The sequence below is a fragment of the Triplophysa dalaica genome, chromosome 2, assembly GCF_015846415.1.
Source record: "Triplophysa dalaica isolate WHDGS20190420 chromosome 2, ASM1584641v1, whole genome shotgun sequence".
Taxonomy (NCBI): Eukaryota; Metazoa; Chordata; class Actinopteri; order Cypriniformes; family Nemacheilidae; genus Triplophysa; species Triplophysa dalaica.
In genome coordinates, this window is record NC_079543.1 from 2,409,200 (window position 1) to 2,425,501 (window position 16,302).

General features: G+C 37.3%; 2 protein-coding genes across 5 annotated transcripts; both read right to left on the reverse strand.

Annotated features, from left to right (window-relative positions):
- Positions 1-1,046: 1,046 nt before the first annotated feature.
- On the reverse strand, positions 1,047-5,491 carry LOC130437266 (B-cell receptor CD22-like). Of its 4 annotated transcripts, XM_056768579.1 has the most exons (13): positions 4,960-5,491; positions 4,186-4,233; positions 3,881-3,951; positions 3,616-3,781; positions 3,293-3,535; positions 2,961-3,215; positions 2,624-2,878; positions 2,294-2,548; positions 1,941-2,216; positions 1,672-1,747; positions 1,463-1,508; positions 1,291-1,368; positions 1,047-1,201 (listed from the first exon to the last, which is right to left on the reverse strand). In XM_056768579.1, exons 2-13 carry the CDS (start codon positions 4,226-4,228, stop codon positions 1,178-1,180), a joined length of 1,788 nt encoding a protein of 595 aa, XP_056624557.1. In that variant the 5' UTR covers positions 4,229-4,233; positions 4,960-5,491; the 3' UTR covers positions 1,047-1,177. The 4 variants fall into 4 exon arrangements, with proteins under 4 accessions (XP_056624557.1, XP_056624548.1, XP_056624540.1 ...); XM_056768570.1 differs by having other exon boundaries at positions 3,616-3,951; positions 4,186-4,229; XM_056768562.1 differs by having other exon boundaries at positions 3,616-3,951.
- Positions 5,492-9,293: 3,802 nt separating this feature from the next.
- Positions 9,294-14,687, reverse strand: LOC130437754 (B-cell receptor CD22-like). The gene is made up of 9 exons (XM_056769313.1): positions 14,628-14,687; positions 13,942-14,033; positions 13,369-13,707; positions 13,046-13,288; positions 12,696-12,968; positions 10,039-10,126; positions 9,830-9,875; positions 9,658-9,735; positions 9,294-9,568 (listed from the first exon to the last, which is right to left on the reverse strand). Exons 2-9 carry the CDS (start codon positions 14,000-14,002, stop codon positions 9,545-9,547), a joined length of 1,152 nt encoding a protein of 383 aa, XP_056625291.1. The 5' UTR covers positions 14,003-14,033; positions 14,628-14,687; the 3' UTR covers positions 9,294-9,544.
- Positions 14,688-16,302: the final 1,615 nt, after the last annotated feature.

Sequence of the window (16,302 nt, forward strand, 5' to 3'; positions counted from 1 at the left end):
GACATCTGTCTGTCGGTACAATTGCTTGGGAACATGATGTTCCGAATATGGTCAGAGGCGTTACGTTTCCCTTACACGCTTGCAGTATTCGACCAATCACTACGCACTGGTTAACTGGCCAATCATAGCACACCTCGCTTTTCAGAGAAATGAGCTTTGTAAAAATCAGCGTGTTTCAGAGAGGCGGGGCAAAGAGGAGATACAAACATGCACGCTGTTTGGAAAATACAGCATTCGGTTTTTAACCATAAATTGTGTATACACATTAGATTACATCTAAAACAAAACATAATACTCATTTTAGCCGTCATTTGACCCCTTTAACAGTTTGTATTTTGATTATTGTATTACTAAATATATTCACAATGTACAATAATATACTGTAAGTTCATACTTAAGTAGCAGAGAATTGACATCATCAAAGAAGATACACTCATAAAAACTACTTCGAAAATCAGCAATAGAGGTGTAGTTCATCACCATTATAGTGTTTGCTTTAGTTGGGCTCATGACTCATCATGTTAAGTTTTTTTCAGCTGTCCATGTGTAAAAACACATATATTGTGGAGAAGTATGATCCCCTGGGGTCAGAAAGGGATTATTTAATCACTATGAAGTTTTGTAAAGAAATTTTGAATGTTATGTTGTTAATATGTGAATGCAGAGTTTTGATACAAATTGAAGAGATTAAAATAGTGTCAAGGACAATTAATGAAGAAATGGATTTCTTGACGAAAGTTGGTGCTATTGGTTCAGATGTGACGCAGGGAATTGTGAACGTGTCTAAAGTGGCTGTGGGTGTTACTATGGACGTGCTGAACAGAGCTGCAGAGAGAATGAAAGCTGCCAGCGATAAACTAAACTAAACAATTTTAACAGAAACTAAGATGTTCCAAAAAACAAACAAAATGTGTGTAAAACATTGCAGACGCCATTAAGAAAAGTTTTTAAATGACTTTCAAAAATGTGAACTAAAAATGTGAATAATTTTAAGTCTGAGTTAAATCTTTAAATCACAATAATGAGTTTGTATCCCGTTACTAAACATCATGTTTATTTTCCTCTGTCTTTACACTTTACATTTAACAATGTATCTTAGTCCATCGTGATTGTTAAACTTTAAAGAAATAAACACTTCATCACAGATAACAGGATTTGTTTCCTTGGGCTCCGCCTCTTACTTCATCCTCTTCCGGTCGGGCTGAACAAACATTAAGACAGATAAAGATGAATGATCAAGGATGAAACTGTGTTTGTGTTCTTCATGCAGGTGAATTGAATAACACTTACTGTGAGTGTGTCGTACAGGTCACATGATCTGGTGTTGAGTTCAAGAGCTGTATATGTGTCATTACTGACATCATCATTCTATAAAGAAACATTTGAGAACACAAACATGTGACCGACAGTTCAATCTTTCTAACACATTTGTATGAAGAGATTTTATTGGTGATCATCTCACCTCCGGTTTACATTCAGACACTTTTCTTCTCAAACTCTTCCTTCTGCTGTCAAAAGAAAACACAGACATTCATAAATTGGGTCCTTGGTTGAGTGGATGTGATTTGGCATCTTGTTTAGATTTGTCATTAAAATCAACAGATGCTGTGAAAATAACATTGAATTCTCCTGATTTAAACACTGAAAATGAGACTTGCACACATTTCTTACCAAATATACATCACAATGAGCAGAGCAGCTGATGCTACACAGACTCCAACACCAAAACCTACAGAGAAACTGAGAGCTGAAACAAAGAATTTCAGTCATTTATGCAAATAGTGCTGAAGACAAAAAAAACATGGCAAAGATGTGAAACTAACATTTGTAATTTAAAGTGACAATATCACAAAACTTCTCTCCATGTAAAACATGATGCATTGCAGCATTGAAATCAATTATTAAAATCTAATTTTTTTTAAAAGAACGACTCGACCTACTTAATGAGACACCTTTAACAGTGAGTGAAACAGCATCTGATCTCTGAGATCCAACTTCATTCTGAGCCACACAGTAAAACCATCCACTGAGACTTGAATTAAAGTTACTGATGCTGAACGTCTGTCCAGATCCAACAGATGATGTTTGATTCTCTTTAAACCAGCTGTAGATGTGAACAGGTGGATTTGATTCACTGCTGCAGGTCAGATTCACTGAATCACCCTCCACTATTACACCAGAAGAACTGATGGATGCTGAGACGTTCCTTGGAGGATCTGAAACACATTTTTATTGTCAGTGTTCAACATTTGTGGTAATAAACCTGAACTATTCTACAGTTTCATTAACTCACACAAGACATTTAAAGTCACTGTTGAATTATTCTGTCCAAGTTTATTTTCAGCTTTGCACTTGTATTGTCCACTGTGATCAGATCTGATGTTTGAGATGATGTAGATGTTTCCAGATCCTATAGATGTTTCTTCTTTAAACCAGCTGCAGTTGTGAACAGGTGGATTTGATTCACTGCTGCAGGTCAGATTCACTGAATCACCCTCCACTATTACACCAGAAGAACTGATGGATGCTGAGATGTTCCTTGGAGGATCTTAGGGAGAAAATATATTGTCAGTGTTCAACATTTGTGTTCAACCTGAACTATTCTACAGTTCCATTAACTCACATAAAACATTTAAAGTCACTGTTGAATATTTCTCTCCATGTTTATTTTCAGTCTTGCACTTGTATTGTCCACTGTGATCAGATCTGATGTTTGAGATGATGTAGATGTTTCCAGATCCTACAAATGTTTCTTCTTTAAACCAGCTGTAGTTGTGAACAGGTGGATTTGATTCACTGCTGCAGGTCAGATTCACTGAATCACCCTCCACTATTACACCAGAAGAACTGATGGATGCTGAGACCTTTTTCGGTGGATCTAAAATGGAAAATATATTTGTTTAAATATGTGGAACTATAGTAATATCATGTGGCTCTGCACTGTAACATCATCAACTCACACAAGACATTTAAAGTCACTGTTGAATTTTTCTGTCCAAGTTCATTTTCAGCTTTGCACTTGTATTGTCCACTGTGATCAGATCTGATGTTTGAGATGATGTAGATGTTTCCAGATCCTACAAATGTTTCTTCTTTAAACCAGCTGTAGTTGTGAACAGATGGATTTGATTCACTGCTGCAGGTCAGAGACACTGAATCACCCTCCACTATTACACTAGAAGGATTCACTACAACCTGAGTCTTTTCTGGAGGATCTATTGAGAGATTATATTCAGTATATCAGTGATAAATCATCTTAAGTGAATAATGAAAGAATTGAGAGTGAACTTACAGATGACATTGAGACGTCGAGGAGGTGATGTGAGATTGTGTCCCTGTACAGCACAGCTATAGTCACCTGCATTCTCTCTTCTAACTGACGGCAGGATGAGTTTCTTGTTTGTGTCATTTAATGTCTGTGTGTTTCTAAACCAGATGAATGTTGATGTGTCAGTCAGACTGCATCTGCTTTTGCATGTCAGATTCACTGAATGTCCCTCCATCACTCTCTCACCTTCAGACTCCACCTGAAGATCTGAACACAACACAACACTGATCCTCCTCATGTCATTCAACACATCACATTATTATCATCAAACACTCATTCACTCTCACCTGTGACATCAAGAGTCACTCCAGGTGCACCAATCCATTTCTCTTTATCAGTGATGAATCTGAAATAGTACTTGTGTGAATCTGTGTGTCTCACATCAGTCAGTCTGACGCTGCAGTCGTGCTGTTTATCTCCCAGATACTGAATCCTCTCACTGTATTCAGAGTCCTTAAACAGATTTGGAGGATCAGAACTGTCAGTGTTGGTCCAGAACACTTCTGTGATCTTATATCCAGTAGGGTATTTATAAGTGCAGTTTATTGTCACTGTTGAGTCCTTTAGTGCACAGATGTGTGAAGAGCTGTAAGTCACACCCCATTTATCATCACTATAAACTCCTGAAAGAGACAAAAGCAGCAGTTTCTTTGAATACAACATAGTTCTGATAAAAGTGTGAAGATATTTTTCTCACAGTTGTGGTTTGAGAGTGTTGAAGAAAAGCAGAACTGAACAACTGTTGCACGACAGACAGAAAACACAAACTCAATGATGACTACTGAACAAATACTAAAGAGATGATAAAGATGTGTTGATCACACGACTGAAGTGATGATGTGACATCAGTTACTCACCTTGAATCATGAGAAGAAGAATCAGAGGAAGAGGAGGAGCCATTCTGACTGACATCACCATAGCAACAACACAACCAGTCAACACTCAGTCAATGTCACATTAAAAATGATGATGTGAAAACTTTAAATCCGATCATTATGATATAAAACATTATAATGCAAACAGCTGCTCTGATCTGGACTACAACACATCAAGTGACACATTATGTACATGAGGAGTTAAACATGAACATTTCTACCAAATTTCATATATCAGATGTCATCTATAAAGTGACTGAATGTCCTGCGCTGGCACTTTACAGGATCACTAAAGTTTAGTCTGAGGCCTCTGTGTAGAATTTACTTGCTGACCAAACGTTGGCTCCTCAGTATTGACCACACGAGCATCTCTCACTAACTCAACTGTTGATTTGTTGAAATGTTGATCACTTTTGCACTCGCTATTAATGTTAAAATTCCATCAAATCACCAATGTTGTGATCAGTGTTTGCTGAGACTTGTTTGCAGGGTAACTGACAGTAACTTTCAGTTCTGTTATTTAATTTTACAGATACTGTAAAGAGTTTCTTTCTTTATCATATGCAATGTAATACAGCAGAAGAATACAGTACAATATTTCATTATTGTTAAAATGATATTGATTGTATCCATTTGAAGTTCTTTAAAATAATATAATTAAGATTGTATGTGATTCTGAATAAAATGAACTGTACATCTCTATTCAGATTACATATTAGTCTATTTAGTCTGAAAAATGACAAATGTTGCTCTTACCGGTTTCACAGCCGCTCAAAGCCAGTGCCAACAGTACAAATGATTAAAACAAGAAAGTGTCTGTTATGTTGGGAATCAGTCAAATAAAAAAGCAGAGAAACATGCCGTACTGATCCACATTCTGTTTACCTAACAGTCCCTCCTCATACATTTCTCTTCTAACACAGAACAAGTATGTACAACAGTGTCATCTAGCGGAAGCCTTAAAAGTAGCACAATTATCCAAACACGACATCTTCCCCTTTTTTAGAAAGAATGTAGCAGACTTTGAATAATAGAAACATTTATATGCCTATAATAAACTCGTACTGTGAAATATAATTAAATGAAGAACATATTCAAACTTTTATCTTCTTGACTCCATTTTAACAGTTCAACCTCTCTTCATTTTCTTACTCATGTAAATAAGTCCTTAGTCCAGATAGGCTTCTGCCTTTTCCTAGTACACCTAAATGACACGCTCCGAGAGTTAACCTTTTGTAAGGCAGATTGTTGCTTTTCGTAAGTGTCCTCATCACTCGTTTCTGGCACTCCAGCAAGACGTGAAGCGTTCCATATTTTCCCATCATCCAAGAGATAGGAGTCCTCACCTCTCTTCTGCATAACAGATCTTGGTTGTGTGAACTTTTGGTCACATTTCTTTACTTTCCAGGGATTCTTTATCCGGACTAGGTCTCCAGGTTAGAGTCTAGAGGACTTTGCATTTCTCCTGGCATCAGTGTACTGTTTGACTTTGTCTTGTTTCCTTTTCACACGTTGTCGTAGTCTGTAGCGGTCTGTACACTGTAAAAAATGCCTGTGAAATTAACGGTAAAATCCTGTTGTTTTCACACAAAAAACCTGTTATCAGAAAGGGTCCGTAAAAAATACAGAAAAACACTGTAAAATTGTCTGTAAAATTAACAGCAAAAATTCCATTGTTTTTACGGAAAAACCCTGTAAAAAATGCTGTAAAATTAACAGTGAAATTCTGTAGTTTTCACAGAGAAAACTGTTGTCAAAAAACGTCCATAAAATACGGATAACATTGTCAAATTCTCTGGGAAATGAACAGTGAAATTCCAAAGTTTTCACAAGGAGTTTTTTTTCAATGCCACAAACACTTTTATTACCTTCACTTACAGACACTACTGTCACGTTATTTATGTTGCACATCTACAAAAGTTCTAATTGAAAATGAACACAAGTTTACATGTCGATGGTTTTGTTGATTCACCATTATGGTGATGACACTTTGCTTTCGATGTGAAGACGTCTTACCCCAGTATTGACATCTATGAGTTGGAACACACTGACTCAGGTGGGTGGAAAGCTCAGATAAAGCTAACGCATCAAATTATTTGTGTTAGTGAGTAAGGACATGTTCAAGAGGTTAGGTTAGGTTGTGCTTTAAGGTTACTTGTTGTCCTCATTTATGATATTGACTGAATTTAATTAATATAATGAATGTCTTTAACAGCACATCTACCACACAATAAATGTTCTAACAGATATCTAGAATATAACAGTTTGTCTCAACAATGGTGACAAGAGAAAAAAACCTCTAAAGATAAACGCAATGCATTCTGGGTATCATCAAAGCTCAAAACACATCAATGACTCCCAGCATGCATTGCGGCTGTAAGCTTTTCTATATTAGTCACCACTGTTGGTGACTAATATGTTTTATAAGTCAAAACTAATGTTTTATATAAAACAATGTCATAGCAGCACAAAGATAATTGTAAACTTAAGTATGATGGCTGAAACAGGCCAACTAAAGCAAACCCTCATGTTCAAACCCTCAACTAAAGCAAACCCATCATGGCTGTTATGCTGCAGTCCCTGTGAAGCAGAAGTGATGATCGTCTTCAGTATTCTGACCTATTTACAAAATGAATAGTGGGTGTGGCTCATGTTTTCTACTGTGAATTGATTGGATGAATAAAAACAGGATGTTCCCGTAATTTTACGGTAGTTTTCTGGCAACCTCAGCTGCCGGTATTTTTCCGTAAAAACTACGGAATTTGTATTTTCTCCTTTCTTTTCTGATATTAAATATTTTGTGGGTCACCACTAAGCTGAAGAGTGGAGTCTGTGTTTAATTCACGGTCAGGCAAAGATATTCTGATGTCATGCTTGCATGTTGCTTTGTTTAAAAGTGACTTTTATAATGAATTACAAAGAAATAATTTAAGTAAATGTTATGTTTTCACTTTTATGCATTTGGACCAAGTTTTCATTTTCTATAAAGAAATGTTGTTAATATAAAAGACTCAAATGTATTAAGTTCATTCACAGTTTGAAGTTTGTGCCCTGAAGTTTTAACCTGCAAAGCTGTTTACATTCTTTTCCTGTATTTTTTACGGAATTTTACTGGCAACCACAGCTGCCGGTATTTTTTCCGTAAAAATTACGGAACATTTTTTACAGTGTAGCTTTTACAGGGTAGTCCATGATTTGTGATTTGTTCCCATGTATCGACCATGGAGCATCTCTAAGGGGGTGTAAAACCTGTGGTAGCATGAGGAGTACTCCTGTAGTTCATAAGGAATGTTTTAGTGAATGATTTCCAAGGCTCTCCCTGAATCGAAGCAGTTTGCAAACAGTTTTTAGAACCCTGTTAAACCTCTCAACCTCTCCATTTGCACGTGGTTGATACACAGCAGATCTGAAATGGCTTATATCTCTCTCCCTGAGAAACTCTGAAAACTCAGAAGAAATAAACTGTGGACCATTGTCAGAGACAAGGTCTTACAAAGACTGAAGTCAGGAACTGTATCAAAGCCGTTGTGTCAACTCTGGGTGAGAAAGCAACCTCCGGCCATTTACTGAATAATCAACAAGCGTTATAGCATATCTGCAGTTTGCTGGTGCAGTCCCAAATGGTCCTAAAATATCAATAGAAACCTTCTCCCAAGCAATGGATGGCAACTCAACTGGTTTGAGTGTTGTATCATACGTAACAGCTGATTTATCATTCCGTTTGCATGTGGAACAGTCCCGTATCAGAGCTTCAGCCTGCCTATCCATTTTCGGTCACCAGTACAGTTGCCTAAGCTGCTGCTTGCTACGAACCATGCCTTGGTGTGATTCATGCGCAAGGTCTATGAGGTTTTTCTGTAGTGACTCAGGGACCAGAAGACGATGTGTGCCTCTGACTACGCATCCCTCCACGACAGCAAGCTCATGATGGATCAGAAAGTAGGGTTGTACATTCAGGTCGACATCCTTCTTGTATTTTGGCCAGCCAGTCTGCTGATACATAGAGAGTTTAGTCAACACTGGGCAGTTGTTGCATGCAGTCTGGAAATCACGTTTGGAGATTGCACTAGAAGCAAATGAGATCAAAGCAACTGGTTCAATTGTTTCAGCATAGTTATGCTCAGTGTTAGGGAGTGGCATTCTAGACAAACAATCAGCAACACTTCTCAGGGGGCCTGGTCTGTACTCAATGTCATAATTAAACTCCAATAAACGTGCAGACCATCTGGCATGAGCCTGCTTTTCTACGATGGAGTATTTTCATTCTGCATCAGATAAGGAGAGCGAAGCAAAAGCAATGTTCTCTCTATTCCCTGGTCATTAAGCTGAGTGAAGACAGCACCGACACCAAAATCTGAAGCATCACAGGAAAGAATTGTGTCGAGATTGGGGTTAAATAAGGAAAGCGCAGGACTGTTCTGGTCATTGCGAAATTCTGCTCATTGCGCACTGGCTTTTTAGTTGTTTGTGATGGTCACTGAAATAACGGTACAATGGGTGTCTGCTGCCCTCTGCTGGTATCAAACAAAAGTGTTTGTAGTCTGCCTCAAATAACAGGGCCTGATTTATTCACTTTCAAAGACAGGCTTTGGAACAATAAAAAATGTTGCCTTGTATTTAGATGGTTCATCACAAGAAAATGGTTTCCTGTAAAATGATACCAAATTTTCATATTTACACCTCATGCATGTGGGTATGGGAAGCTTTTCAATTTGGGTAGGCTAAATCAAGACGGAAATCCTAAAAATAGCCTCAGAGTGTTAAGGGTTAATAAACACGTCCACTGGTTTTCCTTTAAGCTGATCGACATGTGTGAAGAGTATAATAGTGTTTAGCGATGCATTGTCTCCAAATTTCTCTTTGATCCACGTGACTGTTTTCTCCTCCTCTTCTGTGAATCTGTCCAGTTTGATGACCAGTAGGAACATGTGAGGACCAGCAGGTTACACCCAAAGCTTTGTCTTCACGCTTCCTGGTCACAGGTGGTGTTGCCTGTGATCTATGTAGAACGTTTCTGGTCTGACCTTGAAATAAGATGCTGGTTTGGACTAAATGTGATTTATTAACATGAACATATTTTCAGGCGTCAACTCAACTCAACTGTGTGTAAAACATTGCAGACGCCATTAAGAAAACAATCTTCATCTTAAACAATAATGAGCTTGTATCCTGATAATAAACATCACATCATGTATTGTTTTCCTCTGCTTTTTACGGTGTACATTCAATAAAAACTCTTAGTACATCGTGATTATTAAACTTTCAGGAAAAAAAATGGGGAGTTGAATAAAAAAATTATAATGAAACATTTCTTAGGGGTTGTTTCTTTGGGCTCCGCCTCTTACTTCATCCTTTTCCGGTTGGGCTGAACAGACATAAAGACAGATAAAGATGAATGATCAAGAATGAAACTGTGTTTGTGTTCTTCATGCAGTTGAATTGAATAACACTTACTGTGAGTGTGTCGTACAGGTCACATGATCTGGTGTTGAGTTCAAGAGCTGTATATGTGTCATTACTGACATCATCATTCTATAAAGAAACATTTGAGAACACAAACATGTGACGAACAGTTCAATCTTTCTAACACATTTGTATGAAGAGATTTTATTGGTGATCATCTCACCTCCGGTTTACATTCAGACGCTTTTCTTCTCAAACTTTTTCTTCTGCTGTCAAAAGAAAACGGAAACATTCATAAATTGGATCTTTGGTTGAGTGGATGTGATTTGGCATCTTGTTCAGATTTGTCATTAAAATCAATGGATGCTGTAAAAATGACATTTAATTCTCCTGTTATAAACACTGAATATGAGACTTGGACACATTTCTTACCAAATATACATCACAATGAGTTGAGCAGCTGATGCTCCACAGACTCCAACACAAAGTCCAACACCAAAACCTACAGAGAAACTGAGAGCTGAAAAAAAGAAGTTCAGTCATTTAGGCTAATAGTGCTGGAGACACAAAAACAAATGCCAAAGATGTGAAAATAACATTTGATATTTAAAGTGACAGTATCACAACATTTCTCTCCATTTACACTGAATAATTCTTGAGGGTTAGTAAAAAATACCCATGTGAGTGTAACCGGCAGAGTAGTCAATGTCTGCTTGAAGTTTGTCCCTCGGCAGCTATGGTAGTCCTCTGACGTCACCTAGCTGACGTGAGTGGCTAAACAGCTCATTTCCGTCTAGGCTGGTTTCTGTAAAACCATCTTCACTGTCGGGTAGTGATGGGAAGTTCGGATCATTTTATTGACTCGGACCTTTGAGTCTCGTTCAGCAAAATGAACGAATCTTTTTTCGAGTCATATCGTTCCTTTCGTTCAATTTAGCAAAGTATAATTAAAATGTTACATGTCACTTTCCTAACAAATCTACTACTTATGCAAACGTTGATCACATTACAACCAATACAAAACTATAATGCTATAATAAACAGAAAAGATGAATTACTTGTTTACCTTGGTATTTAGTCTATGATTAGCTCACCTCACCTCTTATCTTGATTAATTTGTTATTTCACTGTCTTTGTCTATCAATAAACAAACACTAGGGCTAGGCTATGCACCCGTTTGTTAGGAAGGTTGTAAATTAGCTAATTGCTCTCGAACCCGAAGACTCGAGAGGTGAACTAATCAATTCTCTTTCCGGCTCTGATTGCATTTGTTAAACGTCCGGAGCATGTTCGACTGAACGAATCACTTCCCATGAAGACTCGTTCTTCCCGAGTCACATTTAAGAATCGTTCACGAACGACCCATCACTACTGTCGGGCTTAGAGAGAGTCACCGGTGTCCAGATAACTTCAGTCTTGTTACGGCTTTGGTATGCGGTTCTCCTGTGCAATGAAGGTGTTTGACTGATTGCCAGACGCTTCCGGGTAGTCATGCTGTGTATTGCCGAAGATCTTGGGCAAAGCACCCGCCGGGTAGCTGTACCGCAATTAAGACGTAACGTCTAGAAGGTAAATGTCTGTTGTTTATTGTTACGAGTAGACCCAGTGTGTGAGGACAAATAGCTTTGAAGATGTGTCTGATTGTGTTGTCCTGACGTAATGCATGGTGGTGAACGTCACGCGTATCCCGGACAGGTAACCTGCCTTGACAGTGAATCAGTATTTCCTCGTTAATTTATTAATTGTATTGTCCCTTGAACAGCCAATGCTAGGTCAGTTCTCTCTTTAGCCCAATCATTGTCGTTTGTACCTATTGCGCCTCTAGTGTGATGGCGTCACTCTTTTAAATCATGTTAATGTATAATAAAGTATTATTGTTTTTCTATTGAAAGCACGTCTCTGTCTAGTTCATCTTCTGTGTATTTCTATGAACCTGTTTGCCTTAGATGAGATCTTTAGTAGTTGAGGTGCATAGTATATCCTGGTGTGAGAGGCACCAGGTGGCATAGTCAAGAACCATTTAACCTAGATCTGGTCAAAGTTCCATAAGGTCACACAAATCAGTAAAATTTTACTCACATATATCAGGTAGCAAAGTAAACTACATGCAAACTTACTGAATCTACTCAATACAATTGGAGCAAGAATTTCACAATAATAGTGACATCAAATTAATCTTGTGTTCATTGTCACAAAGGGGTTTTGTAGACGTTTGTTATTTGATCAATAAAGACAATTGATGAGATCTCCTGCTTCTGATCATTTGTAGGTCAATACAAGCATCTCTGAATAAGTCATATTTAGTTTTTAATGATTCAATATTTATCATTCATAATAAGCAGATGAACTGTTGTTGGTTATATAAACTAATATTTCTCCATTTTTATAAGTAATTGTTATTGAGAAATATGATATAGACTTTATCTAATTTTTTAGTGTGTCACGACTCATATCTGATAAATTAAGGTACTCTTGACTTAAAAACACTCAATCTAATTGAGTGGAAATTCTTGCCTCAATTTTATTGAGTAGATTCCGGAATTTTGCATATAGTTTACTTTGCTACCTAATATATGTACGTAAAATAAGCGTGCAGATTTGCATGGGTAATATTGACTTACGCTCAAGAATCATTTTTTTCAGTGCATACTGAAATGCGTGCAAAAACAGTCGGATTGTCAGGCTGAAAAGACAGGTGGAGTTGTGTATCATCCGCATAGCAGTGATAGGAAAAGCCATGTTTCCGAATGACAGATTCTAGGGATGTCATGTATACAGAAAATAGCAACGGACCAAGCACTGAGCCCTGAGGCTCCCCTGTGTCGAGATGATGGGAAACAGAGTCATGTCCTCTCCAGGAGATCTAATTGAGTGGAAATCCTTGCTTCAATTTTATTGAGTAGATTTCAGGAAGTTTGCATGTAGTTTACTTTGCTACCTTATACATGCAAGCAAAATTTAACTGATTTGCACAAGTAATATTTACTAACACTCAAGAATCATTTTTTTCAGTGCAGCATTGAAATCAATCATTAAAAATCATTCATTAAAATCAAACGTTTTTTGAAAGAACGACTCTATCTACTTACATGAGACACTTTTAACAGTGAGTGAAACAGCATCTGATCTCTGAGATCCAACTTCATTCTGAGGCACACAGTAAAACCATCCACTGAGACTTGAATTAAAGTTACTGATGCTGAACGTCTGTCCAGATCCAACAGATGATGTTTGATTCTCTTTAAACCAGCTGTAGATGTGAACAGGTGGATTTGATTCACTGCTGCAGGTCAGAGTCACTGAATCACCCTCCACTATTACACCAGAAGAACTGATGGAGATCACAGGTTTATCTGGAGGATCTAATGAGAGATTATATTCAGTATATCAGTGATAAATCATCTCAAGTGAATAATGAAAGAATTGAGAGTGAACTTACAGATGACATTGAGACGTCGAGGAGGTGATGTGAGTTTGTGTCCCTGTACAGCACAGCTATAGTCACCTGCATTCTCTCTTCTAACTGACGGCAGGATGAGTTTCTTGTTTGTGTCATTTAATGTCTGTGTGTTTCTAAACCAGATGAATGTTGATGTGTCAGTCAGACTGCATCTGCTTTTACATGTCAGAGTCACTGAATCTCCCTCCATCACTCTCTCACCTTCAGACTCCACCTGAAGATCTGAACACAACACAACACTGATCCTCCTCATGTCATTCAACACATCACATTATTATCATCAAACACTCATTCACTCTCACCTGTGACATCAAGAGTCACTCCAGGTGCACCAATCCATTTCTCTTTATCTGTGATGAATCTGAAATAGTACTCGTGTGAATCTGTGTGTCTCACATCAGTCAGTCTGACGCTGCAGTCGTGCTGTTTATCTCCCAGATACTGAATCCTCTCACTGTATTTAGAGTCTTTAAACAGATTTGGAGAATCAAAACTGTCAGTGTTGGTCCAGAACACTTCTGTGATCATATGGTCAGTAGGGTATTTATATCTACAGTTTATCTTCACTGTTGAGTCCTTTAGTGCACAGATGTGTGAAGAGCTGTAAGTCACACCCCAACCACCATCAGCACTATAAACTCCTGAAAGAGACAAAAGCAGCAGTTTCTTTGAATACAACATAGTTCTGTTAAAAGTGTGAAGATATTGGTCTCACAGTTGTGGTTTGAGAGTGTTGAAGAAAAGCAGAACTGAACAACTGTTGCACGACAGACAGAAAACACAAACTCAATGATGACTACTGAACAAATACTAAAGAGATGATAAATATGTGTTGAACACACGACTGAAGTGATGATGTGACATCAGTTACTCACCTTGAATCATGAGAAGAAGAATCAGAGGAAGAGGAGGAGCCATTCTGACTGACATCACCATAGCAACAACACAACCAGTCAACACTCAGTCACTGTCACATTAAAAATGATGATGTGAAAAACTTTAAATATGATCATTATTATATAAAACATTATAATGCAAACAGCTGCTCTGATCTGGACTACAACTCATCAAGTGACACATTATGTACATGAGGAGTTAAACATGAACATTTCTACCAAATTTCATATATCAGATGTCATCTATAAAGTGAATGAATGTCTCTGCAAGCAGGCCTGTGCTGGCACTTTACAGGATCACTAAAGTTTAGTCTGAGGGCTCTGTACAGAATTTGCTCACTGACCAAACGTTGAATCCTCAGTACTGACCACACGGGCATCTCTCACTAACTTAACTGTTGATTTGTTAAAATGTTGATCACTTTTGCACTCGCTATTAATGTTGAAATTCCATCAAATCACCAATGTAGTGATCAGTGTTTGACTTAAACTTACTTGCAGGGTAACTGACAGTAACTTTTCAGTTCTGTTATTTAATTTTACAGAAGAATTTCATTCTTTAACACATGCAATGTAATACAGCACACTTACAGTACATACAGTACAATATTTCATTAATGCATATTAGCCTATTTTGTGTAAAAAATGACAAATGTTGCTCTTACCGGTTTCACAGCCGCTCAAAGCCAGTGCCAACAATACAAATGATTAAAACAAGAAAGTGTCCACAAGCTCTGCTTCTCATCACGTGATTGACACTCACGATTGCTGAGTCTCACACATTTGATGATCTATCTCACGCTCTCACTGCCCAAATACATCTCATGCCCTGATATTTCATAAATATGCAAGTTACTTTAATACATTAATATTATGAAGTTTATCTTTGCATTTGAAGTAAAGCTTACTCTACACAATTGAACTTTATTTTAAATAGTTTAGACATCACAGTAAAGTCAAATTTTACTATTTTTTACTATACTGTTATAACTTATTTAACCATGATATTTGTTCTAAAACCAAAGATAATTTTGAAGTGAAGACCTAAAAAATGTGACTGGATCGGATCAAAAGAAGGCAGATAGTGACCTCTTGTGGTGTCTTTAGGGTTTTGCATAAGTGCACATTCATTTGAATTAACACTGGCAGATCAACACTAAGGTTGATTTAATGGATACTTGCTAACAGAGTTTTCCTTTAACTCTGAGTCTAAACTTATCTTTGTGTGTCAGAATGTGACAGAATCAGAACATTTTGTCATTTACATGCTGATTACATTTTTATTTCTGGCACTGATAGCCATTTAGTATCCTAAAAATGACACAAAATTTGTTTTCAGGACGTGTTTTTTAAATGAACATCACAGTCCGCATATGAAAATGTTACATAGAAAGATGATTCATATCTGTATGTCTACATGACTGAACATGACACTTCTGAACCCACAACTAGTTTTTGGACCAATTGTAATTCCAGTTCACAGGACTTTTGCCTCGAATCCACCTGTTGGAACATAGTGTGTTGAGATGTCTTGTTTCAAAAAGCTATGCAGACAATCATTGACTATTATTGATTATTGACAGAAGAGTAGAAATATAACAGAGATTGTGCAGTGGTTCCCAACTCCAGTCCTCAGAGCCCCCCTGACAGAATATTTTAGATGTCACCCTACTGAACACATGAACAAGTTAATGACATAATGAAGTGATGAATTAGTCATAAATGATGAACACTGGCTGTTTAAAAACACAAAACATCAACAATAATAATCTATGGTATCAGCTGTAATAGTGTGTTTCTGAAGCAGGTCTCGCATAAGAAAGACGCTTTTTATTGTTCTTTTAATATTAGTAACGAGCACAGAGTTATTTTATTAGCTAAGTGTAGCTGTGTTGTGTATTTGAAAGGTAATACAAAAATTACAAAAAAGCAACCGGCGAGCAAATAATAATATGAAAGTGTTTTCTGATCAACCAGAAAAATACAGATTTTTTTATGTTGCACCTTTTTGGATGCATTTAATGTTTTATAAAAAAGTTTGAGGAAAGGAGCAAATTGACTATTTTTCCAGTTTAAGTGTCCAAAACTAAGACTTTGAAAAAGAAAATCAGCCTAATTTCCAGTCTAATAATGTGAAACGATTTTTGTTACAGTTTCATATTCTTTAGATTCCAGCACTGTTCTGATATCGTTCTGCATGTTAACTCACGCTATGGGAATAGTCATGAGTATGTAGTGCACAACACCTTACAGAACGACTGTTGTGTTTCAGAAGAACGCACATATGAAGGTCTCTTCCCTAGAGGCCAACCATTCGCTCTTCAGATCTTTGTCACCCAT

Coding starts and splice junctions, on each gene's coding strand:
- LOC130437266 (XM_056768570.1), bottom strand. CDS start 4,228: ATGGCTCCTCCTCTTCCTCTGATTCTTCTTCTCATGATTCAAG. Junction 3,536..3,615: donor AGTGACTCTTGATGTCACAG/GTGAGAGTGAAT, acceptor TGTTGTGTTCAG/ATCTTCAGGTGGAGTCTGAA. Junction 2,549..2,623: donor AGTGACTTTAAATGTTTTAT/GTGAGTTAATGG, acceptor TTTCTCCCTAAG/ATCCTCCAAGGAACATCTCA.
- LOC130437754 (XM_056769313.1), bottom strand. CDS start 14,002: ATGGTGATGTCAGTCAGAATGGCTCCTCCTCTTCCTCTGATTCTTCTT. Junction 13,708..13,941: donor TCTTCTTCTCATGATTCAAG/GTGAGTAACTGA, acceptor TGTCTCTTTCAG/GAGTTTATAGTGCTGATGGT. Junction 9,569..9,657: donor ACCTGTACGACACACTCACA/GTAAGTGTTATT, acceptor ATGTCTGTTCAG/CCCAACCGGAAAAGGATGAA.